General features: G+C 45.4%; 1 protein-coding gene across 2 annotated transcripts in view; it reads right to left on the minus strand.

The window, feature by feature from the left end:
- Positions 1–23,748, minus strand: part of LOC310869691 (uncharacterized protein) — a 156,294-nt gene that overhangs the window by 20,068 nt on the left and 112,478 nt on the right. For both annotated transcript variants that reach the window (XM_083780531.1, XM_083780532.1), the window contains 9 exons: positions 22,826–22,960; positions 21,945–22,016; positions 18,215–18,405; positions 13,796–14,003; positions 11,250–11,454; positions 4,964–5,082; positions 1,631–1,954; positions 1,100–1,363; positions 546–776 (listed from right to left, as the gene is read on the minus strand). In XM_083780531.1, the coding sequence (XP_083636657.1) occupies positions 546–776; positions 1,100–1,363; positions 1,631–1,954; positions 4,964–5,082; positions 11,250–11,454; positions 13,796–14,003; positions 18,215–18,405; positions 21,945–22,016; positions 22,826–22,960 (1,749 nt within the window). The remainder of the gene's footprint in view (positions 1–545; positions 777–1,099; positions 1,364–1,630; positions 1,955–4,963; positions 5,083–11,249; positions 11,455–13,795; positions 14,004–18,214; positions 18,406–21,944; positions 22,017–22,825; positions 22,961–23,748) is intronic.

The following is a 23,748-nucleotide window of genomic DNA, read 5'->3' on the forward strand; positions in this document are numbered from 1 at the left end:
AGAGAGATAGACGGGCGCTTCTGTCCAGCTTTTTCACCCCACCGCACCAAGCCAACATGCTTCTGCGTGAATGTGAACCATAGAGTATTAAAAGGATAGAGACTGATCTGGCGCGAAGCTCCGCCCCTCCGCTATTCATGTCAGTGGAAGTTGCTCAGTGGCGTTTTGAAGCAGCCCCTTGATGTGAACGAATGAGTGAGGCGATCAAGCGAGCCCCGCATATTTCTCATATTGTGCGCGGAAATGTGTAGCGAGTAACGAAAGGTGTCCAATTTTAATGTAGCGGATTAAAAGTACGATTTTTTACTTGTAAATGTAACGAAGTAAAAGTAAAAATACAGCAAAATAAAAATAGTAAATAAAAGTACAAATTCTCAAAACGTGTACTTAAGTACAGTAACGAAGTAATTGTACTTCGTTATTTTCCACCACTGGCTATTTTTAAATAGCTAAAGCATAACATGATGCTGACACCAAAATGGGTGCCCGTTCAGAATGGGTTAAGCAAATGTTAACTCAGTTAACTTTACACCAAACTGTCTCACCTTGATGACGTCCATGGGCAGGGCGAGGGAGGCCGGCGTGGGGTGGGCCGGGGGAGTAGCAGGAGGTGGAGGAGGAGAGGAGGATGGAGGGGGACGGGCGGAGGAGGAGGAGGAGGAGAAGAACGAGGGTGGGGATGCCTGGGAGACGTCGGGAGGTTCTTCCTTGATCTTCACCAGAACCACCGGCTCGGTGACCGACGGCCCTCCTCCTCCTCCTCCACTGTAGGGCTGCTGCAACAAGACATGGGCAACATGTTCATATCTCAGTATTTATGCCACATGTTGCGATATCGATACATGCATGCTATTACCGTTAAAATGTCTGTTATCGCCCCCCATAAAACTGCATAATAAGTCGCGCACACACACACACGCACACGCACACGCACACACACACACACACACGCGCGCGGAAATAGCTGATCTACAAGCTTGTTGTGAGCTTGTAGATCAGCTATTTTCGCAATTTCTGTCCAAAAGTGCCCTCTTTACAGGATTTCAGCACTCTCTGCACGTCCCCGACGATACGATAGCGATATATTGTGCAGCCTTACTCCACTGATGGCTCCTCCTGTCCTCCCGTTCTCCGGCTGCAGGCGGAGGGCTGCAGGCTCCAGCTGCAGGCGGAGGGCCTCCACGGCTCCTCCTGTCCTCCCGTGCTCCAGCTGCAGGCGGAGGGCTGCAGGCTCCGGCTGCAGCCGGAGGGCCTCCACGGCTCCTCCTGTCCTCCCGTTCTCCAGCTGCAGGCGGAGGGCCTCCACCAGCCTCTGTTTCTGCCGCAGCATCCGCGTCAGCTCCTCAATCTGCTTGTCCTTCTCCTGCAGCAGCCAGTGTGGATTTTGACAGCAAGTTTTGAGTTTCGTTTTTACATTTTAATTTTAATTTAAAAAAAAAAAATAATAATTAATTTAAAATGTTTTTTTTTTTTTTTTTTTACTTTTTAACTATTTAATTTTTTAACATGTTAGTCTAGTTTTGATTTGCTGACGACATGTCTTAAGCTTACGTTTTTAGCTCGTTTTCATGTCATTCAACATTTTCCATGGTAGTTTTTTATAGTTCAACAGAATCAACGCTACATATACCTGCAGCATCCTGTCTTTGTCCTGCACGAGGGCAGAGGCGGAGAAATAGGAGGACGCGGTCGTCAGGAGAGCATCATGGCTGTGCTGTCTGTGTAGAGAGGAGGAGGAGGAGGAGGAGGAAGAGGAGGAGGCCTTCCTGCTGCCGGACAGCTCGCATGGCGGCTGCTGCTGCAGCATCATCATGCCAGGTGTGGTGGAGGTGGAGGAGCAGGAATGAGGCTCGTCTTTGACGACGGAGGCGGCGGCGGTGGGCATGGCGGAGAGATGCCGCGGCGTGGTTGAAGACGATGGGTGGAGACTCAGCTGGGTCAGGGGTGAGGTCACCTGGAGCAGGGGGTTGAGGGAGAGAGGCCAAACGGAGTTTATAGTTTAACAAGATAGTATTACTCAAACTGTTAATTTAACACATCTCTGTTTACACCTTTATTTTATTCCTAGAGGGGGTTATTAACCAATTCTGACCTGAGATCAGATTCATACGAGGTTTCCGCCGGACACACACTGGTCTGATGAACCCATTCTGACCGGAGATCAGATTCTAAAAATGTCAGTCGTTTTTTTAGATTTTTCAAAAATAGCAGACCTACAAGCTTGTAGCGCGCCACTCGGTGGCGCGATATGAGCTTGTAGATCTGCTATTTTTCAATAGCTAAAGCATAACATGATGCTGACACCAAAATGGGTGCCCGGTCAGAATGGGTTAAAAAGTTTCTTAGTTTAATAAAGAAGAAAAAAAGATGACTGCAGATGATTACGTGGTGTCGGAAAGTGTGCCTCCAAAAAGGTGAACAGAACAAAGAATGAAACAGAAAAAGTATGTATGCTTTGATGTTGAACCTTAGAAAAATAGAACATTGAACATGAAATAGATATCTGATGCTAGAAGCTCAAGAGGCATCCAAAAATGGATCATGACATCGGCAAAACAAAAAAAAGTGCAAACGCCAAAATGTAGGTCAGAATTCTTTCTTTAAGTCCAACACGCTCAAACATGCTGAATCCGTTTTTTAAATCCCTTGAATTAGGACTTAGATGGTTTCTAAGTGGATAAGCCTTTACTCTCACACACCTTTGCTCCAATGTTAAAAGGAAAGCAGGATACGGTTTATGGCATTGGGGATTTGAGTGGAAGAAAGTTATATTATATATAATCAGGGCCGGATTTACCCTCCCAAGGGCCCCTGGACTAGAAAGAATTGCAGGGCCCCCATGAGCTGTGCGGTGCCTTTTGGCCGAAATTTTTTTTGTCCGGAATTTTTTTTTTCGCTGTAATTTTGGGGTACCCAGCCTTCCCCCAAAAGAGAAAGGCAGGCAGACAGACAGACAGACTAGTCGCTGAATGCAGGCTGCCATGCACAGCGACATTGGCAGGGGTTTTCCACAACACAGCGTCACACTGTCTGCAGTGCAGAGCAGAAGCTCTCAATGTTTTAACCATTAAATGTACAATAACTAAAACATAAATCTCACTTTTTTCTTTTTTTTTGGAGGGCCCCTTCCTGTCGGGGGCCCCTGGGCTGTAGCCCACCCTAGCCCAATGGTAAGTCTGTCCCTGTATATAATATATTTTTAACATACAATGCCTGACTACACAAATTCCTCAAAATGTGAATGCTTGTCTTTGTTCTACATCTAGTCTGAAAACCCACCTTTTCAGACTCCATCATGGCCCATAGCACTTACCCTACACCCTTAGATAGCATTTCTGTAGACTTAGATAGCATTTGATACAGACTTATAGCATGTTATGTAGACAGCACTATAATTGCATTGTATGTAGCCATAGCACGTCATAGTACATATGTATAGCATAGTATAGTTATATGTATAGTTTATATGTATAGTTTCATTATATAGATATTCCACTGTTACGTTCTTAGCTTACGCATGTTTCATGATAAATGCTTTTTATGTGATTTTATGTGATGTGACTCTGGATTAAGAGCGTCTGCTAAATGCCTAAATTGTAAATTGTATCAGGGGTATTAGGGTATAGGCAACTAAGTTTGTCCTCGATGGCCCAACATCTCTCCATGACTTCATATGGGGGGCCAGACACAGTAAAGATTTGACCTTTTTAACATCAATTTGGAGTCTAGATTGACGTTCTAAAAAGGCCAAATTAGAGGAATATCTATAGAATATTACCCCCATGCCAGCTGCTCTCCCTGCACTGTTGTCACTCTCAACATGAAGTATCAGTACATTATAATAATGTTTAATAAACCTTTTTTTTATATATATTTTTTTATCCCACAATTTTGTAACCCATTTTTCACCCCTGTGTCAATCATCTAATGTGATCCTGGGCTCTACACACCCTCCGCCAACCTAGTCCCCATATATGGGGGACAAGGGGAGAGCAACGGACTTGAACTCATGCTTCCTTCATGCCTGAGTGTCCAAGTTGCTCCTTTACACCTGACAGGGGGGAGTTTCCCTGGTTGGACGTAGCGCGTGGAAGGAACACGTTATTCCAACCAGTTCCTTTCCCCTCCTAATAAACCTTTAGGTGGGGATAGTTTCTCTATTTGGACATAAAAGCCTATAAAAAAAAAATCACATTCTCCAAATTATCTTACAGGCCAGATATAAATAAATATATATATATATATATATATATATATATATATATATATATTTATTTTTGGCCCACGGGCCGCCTCTTGCCTACCCCCGTTCTACATTATAAATTGAAAAGTCAATCACAATCAATTCCAATTGCACCGTAATAGATTAATCAAACAGTGTTAAAAAGCAATCAACAGATTAGTCAATAATGATAATGATGGCTATTTGCAGCCGCTCTATATTATTGTAGTACTATCCGCTATCCGTGGGACTGTTCGCTCCACACCACTCCCCTGGCTCCCAGTACTATAAAACAGAGCACCCCCACACATCCGTCTCTCAAAGGATGCTTCAAAAGGTCAAAGACTCTCCCCATCTACCAATCCATGCAGACATATTCAACCCACCCACTGCTCCACTCCCATCGAGACGACCAATTTGGAGGAACCCCACATCAGCTGACTTCACCATCAAATCAGCTTGGTAAAAGGGAATGGGAGTCCAATGAGGTCCCAAACAAACACCTGGTGTCAGACCCCAACCAACAGGTCCCTGGCACCACCCTCCCAAGGAGACAGTGGTCTACGCTCAATAGATTAAAAAAAAATCGAAGAACGACTGACATTTCTAGAATCTGATCTCAGGTCAGAATGGGTTCATCAGACCAGTGTGTGTCCGGCGGAAACCTCGTATGAATCTGATCTCAGGTCAGAATGGCTTAAGGACTTTGCATTCGCTAAATACATAAATTGTATTACTGACCATTTCTCCAAAGGCGTTCCCGTCGTAGGCTGTGTTCTGTGGGCTCACGGCGGCCGGCGGCACAGAGTGGTCCGAGGGGGTGGGGGAGGCCGGCGGGCTGCTGCTGCCAAAAGGGGGCGCTGCAGGGGTGACAAATGGGGTAACATGTCATTAACCCATCAGGCCTGAGGTCGACATTTTTAAAATGACAGTTTTCTGAAAAACCTCATGTTTCTATATCAGTGGTTCTCAATATTTCATGTCAAGGACCCCAAGAATTATATGTAATATGCCGCCGACCCCCATCTGAAAATATGTTGTTCCAGGGACCCTCCAGAAGCAAAGAATTTAGTTAAAAACTGAAAAAGAAAGAATATATATTCAAAGATTTGAGGCACATTTTCACGATTAAAAAAAAAATAGCAGACCTACAAGCTCGTAGCGCGCCACTCGGTGGCGCGCTACGAGCTTGTAGATCTGCTATTTTTCAATAGCTAAAGCATGACATGATGCCAACACCAAAAGGGGTTCCAGGCCCAAAATGAGTTAATAATAATAATAATACAACTTTATAGCACCTTTCATGACATGAAATGCAGCTCAAAGTACTACACAGAGCAATAGAGAAAAATCACACACGTGTGAACTGAGTGGTGCAATCCCCCCCCCCCCCCCCCTCTCTCTCTCTCTCTCTCTCTCTCTCTCACTCTCTCTCATTAGAGTCACTACCCCTCTCACTGTTTCTGGCGCCCCCTACTGCTATTATTAAGTCACATACTCATGCTCACACAGACAGACACACACACAAACAAACAAACAAGTACGAGGACATTGCAAGCTGGTTGTAGGAGTGGTTGCACCACTCAAAAAGAAAAGGAAAAGGCGTAAAACGACATTAAAATAACAGTGGGAGTTTGTTCCACGCCGTCGGCCCCTAGATGCAGAAAGCTGCTTCACCGGGGTTTTTTTGTCGCCATTTATTTTAGGCACATCGAGCAGGTCCGACCTCCCGTCAGCCCGACCCATTACTAACACTATCCCAAACCCAAATTCTAACCTCGGCCTTAACCAACCACGTACAGTATGAGTCTTAACCTGCCACACACATGTCTTAACCGGCCACGTATGTCGGAGCCACGGGTGAACCCTCTAAGACCCGCATTCATTTCTACTTGTACATTTTTTATTTCAACCTTACTACTACTTTGAAAAAAAAAAGTTTGATGAAAAATTTATAATAATTATATAATAATATAATAAATTAATAATTTACATTTGGGGGATATCTTTCACAATAATGAATAAAACATGTTCTAGACATTCTAATGATCACAAAAAAACATATATTACAATAATTGTACCTACTTTTATGAGTCCAGAGATTTTTAATTTGTGTGAATTTCAGCCTCTGTGGGGGGTATGTATATGCAAATATCATGACTAATGGCATTGAAATGGCATTGCAATGAACATCACTGATGACGTTTAGGTGAAAAAAGAACAGAAAATAATAATTTAGTAATTAATTAAAATAAATTTGTTGCTAAAAAGCAACGCTGGGTCTTAGAGGGTTAACCTGCCACACATGTCTTAACCATGACTTAAAAAAAAGGAATTTCATGAATGAATATGCTTATTATTGAATGAATAAAAGAAAAATCTAAGAATTTCCATAAATTAGAAAACAAATGTTTAAGGAGTCGTGGAAATAGCCGATCTACAAGCTCTTTTGGGTCTCAGGCTAAAAAGTTTGGGAACCACTGATATTGTAATTAATAATAATAATAATAATAAATTTTATTTATAACGCACTTTACATTTGAAACAAATCTCAAAGTGCTACAGGCAGGCAGAAAAAATTAAGATACGAAAAGAAATAAGAATAAAAAAACAGTTAAAAAAAAAACAGCACACAGGGCAGCTTAAAAGTCCGACTGGGCAAATGCCTTACTAAAGAGAAAGGTCTTTAGTCCCTTTTTAAAAGCGTCCACGGACTGTGGTGCTCTCAGGTGGTCGGGGAGGGCGTTCCACAGCCGAGGGGCAGCTGAGCAGAAGGCCCGGTCCCCCATGGTGCGGAGTTTGGTTCTTGTGCTTTTGAGTGTGTATGATGTACCGGAGCGGAGGGAGCGGGTGGAGGCTGGGGGTTCAAGGAGTTCCTTTAAGTAGGGGGGGGCGTTGCTGTGGATGCATTGATGGGTGAGGAGCCAGTGCAGTGTGAAGAGGATGGGTGTGATATGGTCATATTTGCGGACTCTCATTAGGACCCTGGCAGCGCTGTTCTGGATGTATTGCAGCTTTTGTAGATGTTTGCCAGGAATCCCAATGAAGAGGGCGTTGCAGTAGTCCAGTCTAGAGGAGATAAAGGCATGGATGAGCTTCTCTGCATCTGACTGGGTTAGAAGGGGGCGGAGTTTGGAGATGTTTTTGAGATGGTAGAATGCGGTTTTGCATAGATATTTTATGTGGTCACTGAATGTCAGGTGAGGATCAAACTTGACACCCAGGTTTGTGACTGAGGAGGAGAAGGGGATAACCTGGCCGTCGAAGGTGAGATGGGACATGGGGCATGAAAGAATCTGGTGTGGTGTGCCAACAAGAAGGGCTTCAGTTTTGCTACTGTTTAACTGAAGGAAGTTGTTGCTCATCCATGCCTTTATCTCCCCAAGACCGGTGGTGAGACATGATATGGCTGCAGAGGGGTTGGGGGCAGTCTTAATGTACAGCTGGGTGTCATCAGCGTAACAGTGGAAGGACAGTCCACGTCCGCTGATGACACGACCAAGGGGCAGCATATATATAATAAATAAGAGCGGACCAAGAACCGAACCCTGCGGAACACCACACGTGACAGGGAGCAGCTTGGACTTGCACCCACCCAGTGAAACATATTCAGTCCTATCAGACAGGTAGGACTGAAACCACTTAACTCATCGATTGCGCAAAACGCTCTAAAGCGTTTTATTAATCTCGAGCGCCGTCTGCGCATCACGCTCTAAAGCGTTTTATTGGTGTTTTTACTGTATACTGTACATCAACTTCTCTGACGCCCGGACAACACATAATGTAACACTGATCATCTCCAGAAAGATCCGCTGTGAGATCCGGGAGTTTAAAGCCCCCCACCTCCTGAAAAGAGGCCTGGTCTAACCACATTCCAGGCATGCCGTATCCATTACGACGTACTGGGGAGGCGGCATCGCCGTCCTGCACACGGCATAGACCAACGCAGATCAGGGGATCTAAAATGGAGCTACCCATTTTCTAGTGTGTGTGAAATTTGTGAATACACTCGATTACCCTTCCCCTCCTGTTTCTACATGGTTTCTCCCGAGGCATCTCTCCATCGCATTACAGTTTCTTCCCCCCCCCCCCCACTCATTCACACAGATCCACTCGACACAGCCCTCTCTAATTCTTTCCAACGACAACTCACCGGTCTGCCGCCTCATTCTCGGAAATATAAACCCGTATATAAACCAAGAATAATCTCCAACGGTCGATCGCCATTTCACGGACAGGTATACGCGAAACGAATGACGTATTCTCGAAGGACCGCCATAGGAGAAGCAGTATACATCTGACCAACTGTCTTTTTTTCGCCGTCGCGTCAGCCATGTTTGGACAAAGAAGCAGTATACTAGGCTAGCAGATATCACACCGTGGAACCCCCCCCACACTGCGAGTTGCGATCGATCGTTTTGCAGTTTGCAATGCTACTCTCATTCTCGGAAAAAAGATTCTCGGCAGTTGATCACCATAATCGCCATAGCGCCTTCGCCAGCCAATTGCAGTGATAAGGCGTCTGGGACGTAATCGACCCGTTTGTAATGGATAACTAATACAATCCTAAGCTGCGGAAGCCATCGTGTTGTCTGTCATTTTGTCGAAATCACAGCCAGCCGGGCTACGCTTATCGCTCCTGTGGTTCATGTCCAGACATGTCGTGGAACCCCCCCCCCCCACTGCGAGTTGAGTCGCTCCTGTGGTTCATGTCCAGACATGTCAACCTCTCAAGTCACTGTTATGCTATCAAACGATCTGTTGATTTTGTTTACTGAGACAATGATCACATATGTGCATAGAATCATCATCATCATGACGTTATCATGACAGGCAGATATAAACATAAATAAATTATCATATACATACTACACACTGAATGAAAGCCCTAAATGTCTAATTTTAGGAGGAAAACAAATAAAATACACATATCCCATATACTGTTTGTCAATACTAGACTATTGAATCCATTTCATTTATAAAATTCTCTTTTTCAGAGAGAACTTTAGCCCATTCTGACCTGAGATCAGATTCATACGAGGTTTCCACTGGACACACACTGGTCTGATTAGAGAAAGCATGGACCTATATAACTATTATTCACAAAATAAGGCATATAGCGACATGTACATACTATATACCGTATGAAACAGAAGACTCTCTGCTTTCATAAGAAAAAAACTAATACTGTAATAATAATAAAAATCACACCCATGTGAAGTGAGCAGTGCAATGTTGTGAAGTGAGCAGTGCAACATTGCACTGCTCACTTCACAGGGGTGTGATTTTCATTATTATTACAGTAGAAGTATTTTTCTTATGAAAGCAGAGAGTCTTCTGTTTCATACGGTATATAGTATGTATAGGCCTTATTTTGTGAATATTTAGTTGTCAGTTCCTTGTCTTGTCTAAAATACTCTGAGGATTTCAGAAAATGCATGGACCTGAAGAACCATTATTCACAAAATAAGGCCTATAGCGACATGTACATACTATATACCGTATGAAACAGAAGACTCTCTGCTTTCATAAGAAAAATACTTCTACTGTAATAATAATAAAAATCACACCCATGTGAAGTGAGCAGTGCAATGTTGTGCAACATTGCACTGCTCACTTCACAGGGGTGTGATTTTTATTATTATTACAGTCCATTCTTCAGGTCCATGCATTTTCTGAAATCCTCTCTGGTGGGCGCAAGCTGCATTCAACAGCCAATTACTGACAAACTATACATGGGACCATGTGTATTTGTTTTCCTCCTAAAAGTAGACATTCAGGGCTTTCATTCAGTGTGTAGTATGTATATGATATTATTTGTGTTCATTTTTATATCTGTCTGTCAATGTCTGTCAACTTCAACCTTCCATATCTCTGCTGTTTTTTCAAAAGAGCAGCGTGCAGTGAAAAGCAGGTTTTAGAAAAAGGTCAATATCTCCAGAATGGAAGATGGTAGAATCATATTTTTTTTTTTAAATTGAAGTGGACTAGTTTGGCTTCCTTTTGATTTATGCAATGTGCGATGTGCTATAAGAGGCCCCTCGCTGTGGGCCCCTAAAAAGTTAAAAAGTCCAATGTTAATCGCTTAGCAGAAGCAATCCTGAGTAGAATTTCAAAAGTTAGCAATCAATGTGTTAAGTGCAGTGCCTGACAGTCCAGTGGCAGTGTGTAGACGCTCCAGGAGGATAGCATGATCCACCGTATCAAATGCAGCGGTTAGGTCAAGGAGGATGAGGAGAGATGGTGACACCTAGGCAAGGCTCAGTTGAAAAAACAAATTAATTAAAAGGAGAAAATATTATCATAGGAGCGTCATCTGCTCATGAATCTCATGCATAGATAATTGGATGATTGCATATATAATCATGTACTTTAAAAAGCAATTGTTTACTGCAGACAGCCTAATCTGTTGAAATTGCTCATTTGTGACAGAATGTCTCTCCGTGCCATAACATTATATATATATATATATTATATAATTATAATAAATAGACTGTTCTCAGTGGGAGGCACAGATCACGGAGGGATATGGTGTAATAATAAGCTGACCTTTTGTCTGTTTTTTGTGGGTTCAGCACTGGGATATTTTTGTTTTAAAGGTATATTCAGTGATTTCACTTAATTCAAATATCACTTATTTTTTTGTTTTGTTGTGATAATCCTCTCTACTATAGAGTGTGCTGACCATAATAAGGAGTTCCTCCCTGTCCCCAGTTAACCCCTGGGGGTAAAAAAAAACGTAGGTTTAGTTTTTGACTCTCTATCCTGATTGGACGAAAGGCTTTGGGTCCCAGCCAAAAACGAAAAAACTGGAATCATGACAATTTTCTGAAAGATTTGAGGCACATTTTAACGATGTTTCAAAAATAGCAGACCTACAAGTTCATAGCGCGCCACTCGGTGGCGCGCTATGAACTTGTAGATCTGCTATTTTTTCAATAGCTAAATTATAACATAATGTTTAAAACACCAAAAAGGGGTTAATTCCCACCCAGAATCGGATAATACAAAAAATGAAAGTGAGTACTTTTTCCACCACTGGCGTTGTTGTTGTTGTTGTTGTCGTGGGTTTTGGAGGAGACCCCTGGCCCTATAGCGCCCCCTGCTGCTGGAGAGGAGGTACCTCCTCCTCCGTTCAGCTCCTGGTAGGTGGTGAGCCTCTCGATGAGGTTGTTCTTGGTGCCCGACACGGGCAAACTGCGCAGCTTTAACTCTGCTTTCAGCTCGGCCACCTGAGAGAGAGAGAGAGAGAGAGAGAGAGAGAGGGAGAGGGAGAGGGAGAGGGGGAGAGAGGGAGAGGGGGAGAGGGAGAGAGAGAGAGAGAGAGAGAGAGAATAAAAACAGAGAAAGTCAAGAGCAGGGGTCATCAATGTTCAAGGTTCAAGCGGTGAGCCGTACTAGCCGTGTCGCACTCAGGAATCATTTTGATTAGTTGATTTGTGCCAAGCAGGGAGGAGTGCATGTGTTTGGTCCGACGGAGCATTGATCCGATCGACAAACCTCGACCTCAAACCCTCACCCTCACCCTAACCTCCCCTGGGGCAGCACACCTAAACCTATATCTGATCTGGCATTTTGGATCAGCTGGAGAGGCTTAAGTGCACATGCCGGTAGGTCAGTAAGGAGGTAGGTCTGGATTAGGAGCTGGGCTGACTCCTGGGTGAGGAACGGTCTAATTCGTCGTATGTTATAGAGTGTGAACCTACAGGATAAAGTGACAGCTGTGATGTGAGTTTTGAACGAGAGCCGACTGTCCAGGACAACACCATAAGGTTCCTGGCTGTTGGGACAGACGTTACCAGGGCGCTGTCTACGTTACACACCTGCTATGGTCATTCAGGGCTAGCTCTTTGTGTGCTTCTGGTAATATTATTAGGCTCATTTTGTATGTCCGTGACGAAAATGGAATCTTGACAAAAAATGTCCACCACAAGCTAGCACGGCTACGACCCCTACAACAATAGGAGGAGGATAAAACGTTAAGAGGAAAATTGAAACGGATGAAAGGAGAAAAAAAGAGACAATAGGGAAGGCATAACAATGACAGCGCCATCCATCACTCTGTCAGCTCCGAGCACGCCGGCCATTTTTCAGCGTCGACATTTTGGTAGTGTCGTGTTATTGTCTTTTGTCTTGCAAAAGTCAAGTCCTATCCATCCGCCAATTACTTCATATAAAGCCAACAGCGGTATAGTCAGCACTGAATAAGAGTCTGTAGTCTGCAGTGCACCATACTGATTAAAAATAACAACTATGCGAAAAGGTTTGTTAACCCATTTTAGACCTACGGTGATTCTACAAATAAATCCTGAGGTTTCTATGTCAGTCGTTCTCAAACATTTTTATGTCAAGGACCCCCAAAAATATATGTAATTTTGCCGCCGACCCCACATCTGAAAATATGTTGTTCCAGGGACCTCCCCAGAAGCAAAGATTTAACCCATTCTGGCCGGGCACCCATTTTGGTGTCAGCATCATGTCGTGCTTTAGCTATTGAAAAATAGCAGATCTACAAGCTCATATCGCGCCACCGAGTGGCGCGATACGAGCTTGTAGGTCTGCTATTTTTGAAAAATCGAAGACACTTTTAGAATCTGATCTCAGGTCAGAATGGATTCATAATAAAACTGTCAGGATGTAATAGACATTTCTAGAATCTGATCTCAGGTCAGAATGGGTTAAAAACGTTCACTCTGAAATAATATTATATTCATAAAGATTTGCGCCACATTTTCACAAGTTTTCTAAAATAGCAGACCTACAAGCTCATAGCGCGCCACTCGGTGCCGCGCTATGAGCTTGTAGCTCTGCTATTTTTCAATAGCTAAAGTATAACATAATGCTAAAAACACCAAAAGGGGTTCCCGCCCGAAATGGGTTAAGCAAAAAATAAGAAAATGAAACCAAAGACAGTTGTCACTTAGGAAGCTTGTATGAGGGCGGTACATTTAAGTCTTGTATGAGGGCGGTACATTTAAGTCTTGTATGAGGGCGGTACATTTAAGTCTTGTATGAGGGCGGTACATTTAAATCTTGTATGAGGGCGGTACATTTAAATCTTGTATGAGGGCGGTACATTTAAGTCTTGTATGAGGGCGGTACATTTAAATCTTGTATGAGGGCGGTACATTTAAGTCTTGTATGAGGGCGGTACATTTAAATCTTGTATGAGGGCGGTACATTTAAGTCTCTTATTTGTATACATTTTAATGTTCATAATCGTCGTCCATGATGACGCCGTAGGCTCAAAGTACTTAGGAACAACCACTGGGTAGTTATCAGCGCCAAAATACCGTCCTCACACGACCGGCCAAAGTGTCAGGTACAGTAGGTGTGGAGATATGCATAGGAACCTATGTGTGCAGGTACGGGGAATACATTAAGGCGACGCACGCAGCTGATCGGGTGTTACATTAATAAGAGTTGTCAATAAAGCCACACAGGATACACGCCAGTCTCGTCTGGATTATTACACAGAGTTGATAGAGCCTGTTACAGTAGGTTACATCAAGGCGATAACCACAAAACCACGCCATTTTGTTTTGGCGGATCTGCCCCGCTGAAAAAACCCACCTTCATTTCGTCCAGGTTGGGAGGCAGAGAGGTGGGTTTGGTCCCTGCAGCCGCTGTGGGGGCGGAGCTCTGGCGGCTCTGAGCGCTCTGATTGGAGGAGGAGGAGGAGGAGGTTACCGTGGACGACTGGGCAGTGGCGGGCCGGGGTGGGGAGGGGTCAGAGGTCGAGGTGGACGAGGCAGCGGGTCGCTGCTGATCTGTCTGGGACCTGTGGGGAACAGAGAGAGAGAGAGAGAGAATGAGGATCTGTGGGGAACAGAGAGAGAGAGAGAGAGAATGAGGATCTGTGGGGAACAGAGAGAGAGAGAGAGAGAATGAGGATCTGTGGGGAACAGAGAGAGAGAGAGAGAGAGAATGAGGATCTGTGGGGAACAGAGAGAGAGAGAGAGAGAGAATGAGGATCTGTGGGGAACAGAGAGAGAGAGAGAGAGAGAGAATGAGGATCTGTGGGGAACAGAGAGAGAGAGAGAGAGAATGAGGATCTGTGGGGAACAGAGAGAGAGAGAGAGAGAGAGAATGAGGATCTGTGGGGAACAGAGAGAGAGAGAGAGAGAGAATGAGGATCTGTGGGGAACAGAGAGAGAGAGAGAGAGAGAATGAGGATCTGTGGGGAACAGAGAGAGAGAGAGAGAGAATGAGGATCTGTGGGGAACAGAGAGAGAGAGAGAGAATGAGGATCTGTGGGGAACAGAGAGAGAGAGAGAATGAGGATCTGTGGGGAACAGAGAGAGAGAGAGAGAGAGAATGAGGATCTGTGGGGAACAGAGAGAGAGAGAGAGAATGAGAATCTGTGGGGAACAGAGAGAGAGAGAGAGAGAATGAGGATCTGTGGGGAACAGAGAGAGAGAGAGAGAGAGAATGAGGATCTGTGGGGAACAGAGAGAGAGAGAGAGAGAATGAGGATCTGTGGGGAACAGAGAGAGAGAGAGAGAGAATGAGGATCTGTGGGGAACAGAGAGAGAGAGAGAATGAGGATCTGTGGGGAACAGAGAGAGAGAGAGAGAGAATGAGGATCTGTGGGGAACAGAGAGAGAGAGAGAGAGAGAATGAGGATCTGTGGGGAACAGAGAGAGAGAGAGAGAGAGAATGAGGATCTGTGGGGAACAGAGAGAGAGAGAGAGAGAATGAGGATCTGTGGGGAACAGAGAGAGAGAGAGAGAATGAGGATCTGTGGGGAACAGAGAGAGAGAGAGAGAGAGAGAATGAGGATCTGTGGGGAACAGAGAGAGAGAGAGAGAGAGAATGAGGATCTGTGGGGAACAGAGAGAGAGAGAGAGAGAGAATGAGGATCTGTGGGGAACAGAGAGAGAGAGAGAGAGAGAGAATGAGGATATGTGGGGAACAGAGAGAGAGAGAGAGAGAGAGAGAGAGAGAGAGAATGAGGATCTGTGGGGAACAGAGAGAGAGAGAGAATGAGGATCTGTGGGGAACAGAGAGAGAGAGAGAGAATGAAGGGTGGATGATGTACAGTACACCAGGTGTGGGCAACCTTTGGCACCGCGGTGCCAACATTGGCACAAAGGAGGGCGATCACTGGCACACTTAGCCTGGGTCCAGCCCAAAGACCCCGCCCACTCTCTGAGTGGACTGCATCTCTTGGTCTGGTGTTGCGCTGTCACTGTGAACTTATAATTTCTTCGGTACAAAAATGTATTATCCAATGAGAATCGGTGGTGGGGGTGGGTCTAACGAACAACCAATCAGCGCCGAGGCCCGTTTTCAGCGTCGTCACACAGCGCAACACACACGAGGAAGGAGGGGAAAACAACAACAATGGGTGAGGGAAATTTTAATCCCCTCCCCCTTGAAATGGCTCAGACAGGAGACAATGTCAGACTGAAGCTTCAAGAAAGCTACAGTCTGATAATCAGGCTATGGCTGCGGCACACTGGCATAAGTGTGTGAGAGTGTTTTTCGTCCTGTTATAGCGCCACCATGAGGCCGATTCCTGCAAAACACATCTTTTTTTATTCCCACAGATCAGTCCAACTATTCCTACAGATCACACAATGCAGCACACGTACCTTATGTCTGTACAGACATAAAAAGGTCATGAGATCAAGACGCAGCTGTCAGATACAGCACGCCTGTCTAGTTAACGCTATTTAACCCATTTTCGGCGGGAACCCCTTTTGGTGTTAGCATTATGTTATGTTATAGCTATTGAAAAATAGCAGACCTACAAGCTCATAGCTTGTAGGTCTGCTATTTTTTAAAAATCTTAAAAATGTGCCTCAAATTTGGAATTTATTTTTTCAGAACGAACGTTTTTAACTCAAATCTTTGCTTCTGGGGGAGGTCCCTGGAACAACATATTTTCAGATGGGGGTCTCAGAGGCCAATTACAGATCATTTTTGGGGTCCTTGACATGAAATATTGAGTGAAACGGGTATTTCAGAAAACTTTTTTTCAGGCCTAAATGGGTTAAAATGTTATTCGCTTCAGAGATAGAGCCAAAGAGCGATCTTTTTTGTGTTGTTTAGTCTCTTCATGTTAGCTTCAATCATGACACACCTTTCTCCCCAAAGTGAAGTGGAGACAGAGACAGCTGAGACTTGCAGTAAAAAACACTGCCTCTCCACTGAAAAGGCCTCCCGGGGGAAAACACTGACAAAATAACACTTTGACTTTGGCGAGGAGAAACGAGTTGTGAGCAGTTTGCTCACAATGAACAGATGCTTACAGAGAGTAACATACGCGCACGCACGCACGCACGCACGCACGCACGCACGCACGCACGCACGCACACGCACGCACACACAAAAATGGTTGTGTGGGTGTCACGATGGGGCAGATGGGTTGCCACATCATACATTTCCCCCCTGGATTCTCACATATTTGACCTCTTTCTGGGGGTTTTGACTAACCTGACGCTGCCAGATGAGGGCGGTATTGGGTAACCATGTTCTCCAACACAGCAATCATCTGGGATCTCTCAGGCAGTTGAGCTGACAAAAATCCGTTCCGTACCGGACCAATCAGCGTGAGCTAAGGGCGGGACATGGGCGAAACCGGATGTGAAGCTATATAGACACGTCAATATGATTGGTTGTGTTTGCACGCCCACACGGTGATAGACAGACGGTCCCATCCAATCATCTACCAAGTATCTTGAAAAAAAGGAACAGCCCCGTCATCGAATTTGCTTCCGCGATCCCAGATCCCAATAAGCTGTGAAACAAATTTGTGTAGCAAGCTTCTTGGATCTGGCAGCGTCAGGTTAGGTTTTGACACCGAACACGGTGAAATAACACAGATTGGATTATGTACATATACACTACTAGAAACAAAACCAAAATCCGTGCACATTACACTGAAATCCGGAGCGGGCAGTATGGTGTGTGGTATAGTTGTAGTTCTCACCTGGGCGGAGCGGGGCAAGGATGGTGTGGTATAGTTGTAGTTCTCACCTGGGCGGAGCGGGCAGGATGGTGTTAGCCTGGTTAATAAACCAGACCGAATCAGCCGTTGGCAAAAATAAATTGCCTGCCGGCGGATTACGGTCTGGAGAGGCTCAATTGTACGCCCATTTCCTACACCAGAGAAATGGGGCGGCCAATCGGGACACGGTATGCAATATGGGCGGGCTTTGGTACAGTGACTTTCAATGCTTGAGACCTTTGACTGACAGTAGCTCTGACCAATTGCGTCAAAGAGAAAATGTTTCAACCCGCCGCCCTGGAAGTGAAATCCAAGCTGAGCCTCCCCAGACTAATATCCCGCGGTCCGTGCGATATTAGTCTGGTTTATTAACCAGGCTAGGATGGTGTGGTAGTGGTAGTTGTAGTTCTCACCTGGGCGGAGCGGGCAGGATGGTGTGGTAGTGGTATAGTTGTAGTTCTCACCTGGGCGGAGCGGGCAGGATGGTGCGGTAGTGGTAGTTGTAGTTCTCACCTGGGCGGAGCGGGCAGGATGGTGCGGTAGTGGTAGTTGTAGTTCTCACCTGGGCGGAGCGGGCAGGATGGTGTGGTAGTTGTAGTTCTCACCTGGGCGGAGCGGGCAGGATGGTGTGGTATAGTTGTAGTTCTCACCTGGGCGGAGCGGGCAGGATGGTGTGGTAGTTGTAGTTCTCACCTGGGCGGAGCGGGCAGGATGGTGTGGTAGTTGTAGTTCTCACCTGGGCGGAGCGGGCAGGATGGTGTGGTAGTTGTAGTTCTCACCTGGGCGGAGCGGGCAGGATGGTGTGGTAGTTGTAGTTCTCACCTGGGCGGAGCGGGCAGGATGGTGTGGTAGTTGTAGTTCTCACCTGGGCGGAGCGGGCAGGATGGTGTGGTAGTTGTAGTTCTCACCTGGGCGGAGCGGGCAGGATGGTGTGGTAGTTGTAGTTCTCACCTGGGCGGAGCGGGCAGGATGGTGTGGTAGTTGTAGTTCTCACCTGGGCGGAGCGGGCAGGATGGTGTGGTAGTTGTAGTTCTCACCTGGGCGGAGCGGGCAGGATGGTGTGGTAGTTGTAGTGCTGCTGCTGCTGGTTGAGGATCTGCAGCTGCAGGAACAGCTGCTGCTGTTGGAGGATCTTGGCGTAGGAGGAGTCCAGCGGAGGGGGAGGAGGCTCCTTGTCGCCGCCCTTCTGGTCGGGAGGGATGTACTGGTGGTACTTTAACTTCTTGATCTATGTGTGCACGTGGAGAAGACAACGGATGTGGTATTATAGTTGGGGTGTAACGATACATTTTAACGATACTTGTTGACGATATTCGTCAACAAGTATCTTATGGTATATTATGGCTCCCAGAAAAAAAAAAAGTTGTCCCTTTTTTTTGCAGATGGGTTTCACCCTCGTCAACTCTGAGTCCCGCAAGCAGCACCTTGCGGGACTCACCCCGCGCAATTACCTGAGCCTGAGGCCACTTTTATACGGCAAAAAGTCCTGTTGCGTTCTCACTTTGTATTCAGCCCGGAGAGCAGTGATTTAAACATGCATGCCAGGTAGCTAGGTGGCGCTGACGCACTGCCAGGTAGCTAGGTGGCGCTGACGCGCTGCCAGGTAGCTAGGTGGCGCTGACGCACTGCCAGGTAGCTAGGTGGCGCTGACGCACTGCCAGGTAGTTAGGTGGCGCTGACGCACTGCCAGGTAGCTAGGTGGCGCTGACGCACTGCCAGGTAGCTAGGTGGCGCTGACGCACTGCCAGGTAGCTAGGTGGCGCTGACGCACTGCCAGATAGACCAGGCATACGCATACGTAGTAGAAACCACTTCCGTTCTACTTCCAATCCAAATATGGACCTACGGATGTGCACCGAAGTAATAAACATATAAGCAACGTGAGCCATGATGTCACACGTTTTGCACGTTTACATGGAGACGCCAGGCGGAGCGTTTTCAAAGATTACAAAGAAAAAAGGAGTTTTGACTTTGTTGCGTTTTCAACTCCCAAAAACTCAGTTTTCGTCTAAACTAGAGTTGTCCCGAGTACGAGTACAAGTACTTAATGTTTAGCAGTTCGCCGTTACCGAATACAGATACGAGTACTTTATTTTTGTTGAGTAACCACTTATTTTACCCCCTTTTTCTCATAGATGCAGATGGATCTCCGATCTACACTTGTCAGTTGTCATGTTATGCTTGTAGATCGGCTGTTTTTCACCCAATGCGCTGCAGTGTTGGGTACGATAGTTGCTCACGTCACATTTTTTTCAGCCTAGTGTCAATTGTATGTTTTGGTACTCAGGTCAAAGTAGTATTGGGGCCGGTTCCGAGTACCGTGTAAGAACAATTCTAGTCTAAACGACGTGTGCCCGACGTGCTGCCCGACAAAAAAAAAGAAAAAGTGTGATGATAGGCAATGATAGATTTTCTGTCATATTCCACACTTCTCTGATCCTCGCCTGCACGTCACAGCGGATTTGTCACAGCGGATTTGTAATTTCCAGACAGAGACATCTCGTGTGACATTCATCCAGACTGCAGGTACAGTAGCTCCGATACTGTAATGCATAGATTTTGAAAGCCATGTCACCGCTTATAGCCGTCCTATAACGGTCGCACCAATACCATACCGGCAGACGTTGCAAGTAATGTGTGAATCGTTTTGATACAGTGAGACAGTCATGGCAGCAAAAACTAACTGTTTTTTTTTTTTCATCCAAAATGAGTTAACCCATTTTGGACTGAGGTCGATTAAAAAAAAAGGCTTCTAAATCCTAAAAGAAAATCTGAAAAACCTATGTTTCTATGTCAGTGGTGCTCAACCTTTTTCATGTCAAGGACCCCCAGAATTATCTCTATTGGGCCACACGGACCCCCATCTCAAAATATGTTGTTCCAGGGATCCCCCAGAAGCAAATATTTTAGTTAAAAATGTTCGCTCTGAAATATATATTCAATGATTTGCGCCACATTTTAACGTTTTTTCTAAAATAGCAGACCTACAAGCTCGTAGGGCGCCACTCGGTGGCGTGCTATGAGCTTGTAGATCTGCTATTTTTCAATATCTAAATTATAACATAATGTTTAAAACACCAAAAGGGGTTCCCGCCCAAAATGGATTAATAGCACAGGCAGACTCTTCACATACTAGAGCATGTCTGAAATAAATGTCAGAGCTGAGAATTTACATGCAAATATGAAATAAACGCTTAAACATGTAGCTAGGTGTAATGTTAGAGTCCACAGAAGACATTAAATAAACGCTTAAACATGTAGCTAGGTGTAATGTTAGAGTCCACAGAAGACATGTAAATATGAAATTTAAATGCTTAAACATGTAGCTAGGTGTAATGTTAGAGACCACAGAAGTGAACCTTTTCAAGCCTGTTTTCTCAACTCGCTGTTTTCTGCAAGACATTACTCTATAAGCCATATCTCCAAAAACTGGTGGGTCAAACTGAACAACCAATATTTGAAGATATGATTCCCTGCTTTACCTTCACATGAAAACACGAAAATTAAAAAACATACAGTGAGTACAGTATGTCATGTCGTTATCTATTTAATTGGTATGGTAATTCTTTGGTTCCCTTTCCTGCCCTATCTCTCCTCCTTTATCAGGCCCTTCCAGTCATCAGGGGATTTTTTTTGGGGGGGTGGGCTTAAAGGCTCATACATACTCCAGTTTTTGGTGAAAGCGGTTATCACCGCCGTGTAGTTTTTAAAGGGTTGGAAAACTACACTATTACGTCAGTCGCGGTGATGATCAGCTATCACCGCGGACACAGACCCATCTCTCTGTTTTTACTATAAGACAAGTCTTTGTCACCCCGTTCACTGATTGGTCTAGAAGTTGGGTAAACCACAGGGAGGCGGGGTCAATCCTTAAAGGGACACTTCACCCTTTTTGCAAAAAAATATATGTTAATGACGTTTAGAAGCTTTAGATCACTTTCCTGGGGGTATTTATGTGTGTAAATCTGTGGTTTTAGATATTTTAGATTGTAGCAGTGAGCCTGTTGTCTCTGATGTCATGGACACTGGTCTCACTACCTTCCTGGACTACAATTCCCATAATTCTTTGGTGCACTGCTCCTCCTTGTGGATAGGGGGAGAGCTGTCTTACTGAGACAACATGTAGTCCAGGAAGGAAGGTGAGCCCAGTGTCCATGACATCAGAGACAACAGGCTCACTGCTACAATCAAAAATATCTAAAACCACATATTACACACAAAAAGGGTGAAGTGTCCCTTTAAGGACATCACCGCGAGTATGATGGCCTCAACTCTTATCACCGTTTTAGGTGATACGCTATCACCTAATCACCAAAAACAACAGAGTACGTATGAGCCTTTAGCGCCCCCTGCCATCGAATGACAGCTGATGTCAGCTCAAGCACCCATCGGCGTTGAGAGGATTATTTACCATAAAGTAATTTGGTAAACATTTACTTTTGCAACCAAACTAGTGAAGTCTCTGTTATAAGAACCCATTCTGGGTGGGAAGTTATACCCTTTCGGTGTTTTAAGCATTATGTTATGCTTTAGCTATTGAAAAATAGCAGATCTACAAGCTCACAGCGCGGCACCGAGTGCCGCGCTACGAGCTTGTAGGTCTGCTATTTTTGAAAAATCGAAGAACGACTGACATAGTAAACATAGCTTTTGCAGAAAACTGTCGGGATGTAGAAGATTTTTTTTTAGAATCTAATCTGACATCCTGGCAAACAGCCAACGGGTCTAAACACTTTCATACTGTCACACTGACAAAGAAATGCTCACCTTAGGTTTGCTGTCTTTGGGTTTTTTGGGTCTCTGGGCCGAGCAGCGCTCAGAGTTGGTCTTGGGCTGAGACTGGAGAGAAGAGAGGAGAGGAGAGGAGAGGAGAGGAGAGGAGAGGAGAGGGGAGGGGAGGAGAGGAGAGGGGAGGGGAGGGGAGGGGAGGGGAGGGGAGGGGAGGAGAGGAGAGGAGAGGAGAGGAGAGGAGAGGAGAGGAGAGGAGAGGAGAGGACAGTGAGGTCACGGTACACATCATGTGGACCAGTGGTTCCCTAACTTTGTTCATGTCAAGGACCCCCAAATTGACACTAATTAGCCTGCGGGCCCCATTTGAAAAGATATGCCAGGGACCCCCATAAGAGAAGATTTTTACGGCTCTAGCAGCAAAAAGTTGCTCAGGAGTCATTATTTTTTTAAATAGGCTGTCATTATATATTTGTGGCTTTCACACTCAGTCTAAACGATTGATCACCGACCAGGGATCACACACTGCAAGAGTTCACCAAGATGCACGCACGCACGCACGCACGCACGCACGCACGCACGCACGCACGCACGGGGAGGCGTCGGCGAGCGCTTTTAATCAGCGCTGGACCTTCTAGCAGCTCCTTTCAAACCCAGCGAGCAAAACCTCGACGATCAAAGCTCGATTTTACGTCAGATCGGGGGATTTGTCGGCGAGCGCCAAAAATGCTCCCCGACAGCATAATCGGAGGAAATATCGGGCAGTGTGTACGAGCCATTAATTAGTATCATCTGTAAAACAGCTTCCCAGTAGGAAGTATAGGAAGAGTTATCCTGAGTGCATGGAGCACCGTTTCAGAATGATGTCCCTCGTTTGAGTTTTGGCTGATCAGCTGATCATCATGGCGTCGCTCGCTCACCTTCACTGTCGCCAAAGAAGTGGCACTCCTCTGACCACCCGGCGCAGCCGTCCCATTGGTCAGCTTCTGGGAGGGGGAGGATCCAGAGACAGGTGGGAGAGGGGGAGGGGCCGGGGGCGGCGCCTGATTGAGAAACTGGTAAAGAAGAAAAGAGCATTGTGGTGAGTGATGATTATTACAGGTCCAACATGTCATTACTAGTCCAGGACTAGAACCATGAAGAGAGAGAGGGAGAGAGAGAGAGAGAGAGAGAGAGAGAGAGAGAGAGAGAGAGAGAGAGAGAGAGAGAGAGAGAGAGAGAGAGAGAGAGAGAGACGGAGAGAGAGAGAGAGAGAGAGAGAGAGACAGACAGACTATAGGATTCTACAACACTGGTCCTCTGGCACTCGCCCGGCTTTATAGTTTGGTGATGGAGCAACTTAACCCATTCAGGCCTGACGTCGGAAAGAAAAGAAAAGAAAAAAAGAAAGTCATTTTTTCGGAAAAACATAATGTTTCTAGATCAGTGGTTCTCAATATTTCATGTCAAGGACCCCCATCTGAAAATGTGTTGTTTCAGGGACCACCCCCCCCCCCCAGAAGCAAAGATTTGAGTTAAAAACGTTCGCTCTGAAAGAGTATATATTCAAAGCTTTGCACCACATGTTCATGATTTTTCAAAAATAGCAGACCTACAAGCTCGTAGCGCGCCACTCGGTGGCGCGCTATGAGCTTGTAGATCTGCTATTTTTCAATAGCTAAATTATAACATAATGGTTAAAACACCAAAAGGGGTCCCCGCCCAGAATGGGTTAAGCACCATGGACGTTTAAATAATTACAACATTATTGTTATTTCACTCCGAGTCAATTTCACACCCCACTGATTAATTATATGAATGTTATATATTATGCAAATGATGCATACAACTGAGTTGACCACCC

The sequence above is a fragment of the Protomyctophum parallelum genome (assembly GCF_964188405.1).
Source record: "Protomyctophum parallelum genome assembly, chromosome: 13".
NCBI classification, from domain to species: Eukaryota; Metazoa; Chordata; class Actinopteri; order Myctophiformes; family Myctophidae; genus Protomyctophum; species Protomyctophum parallelum.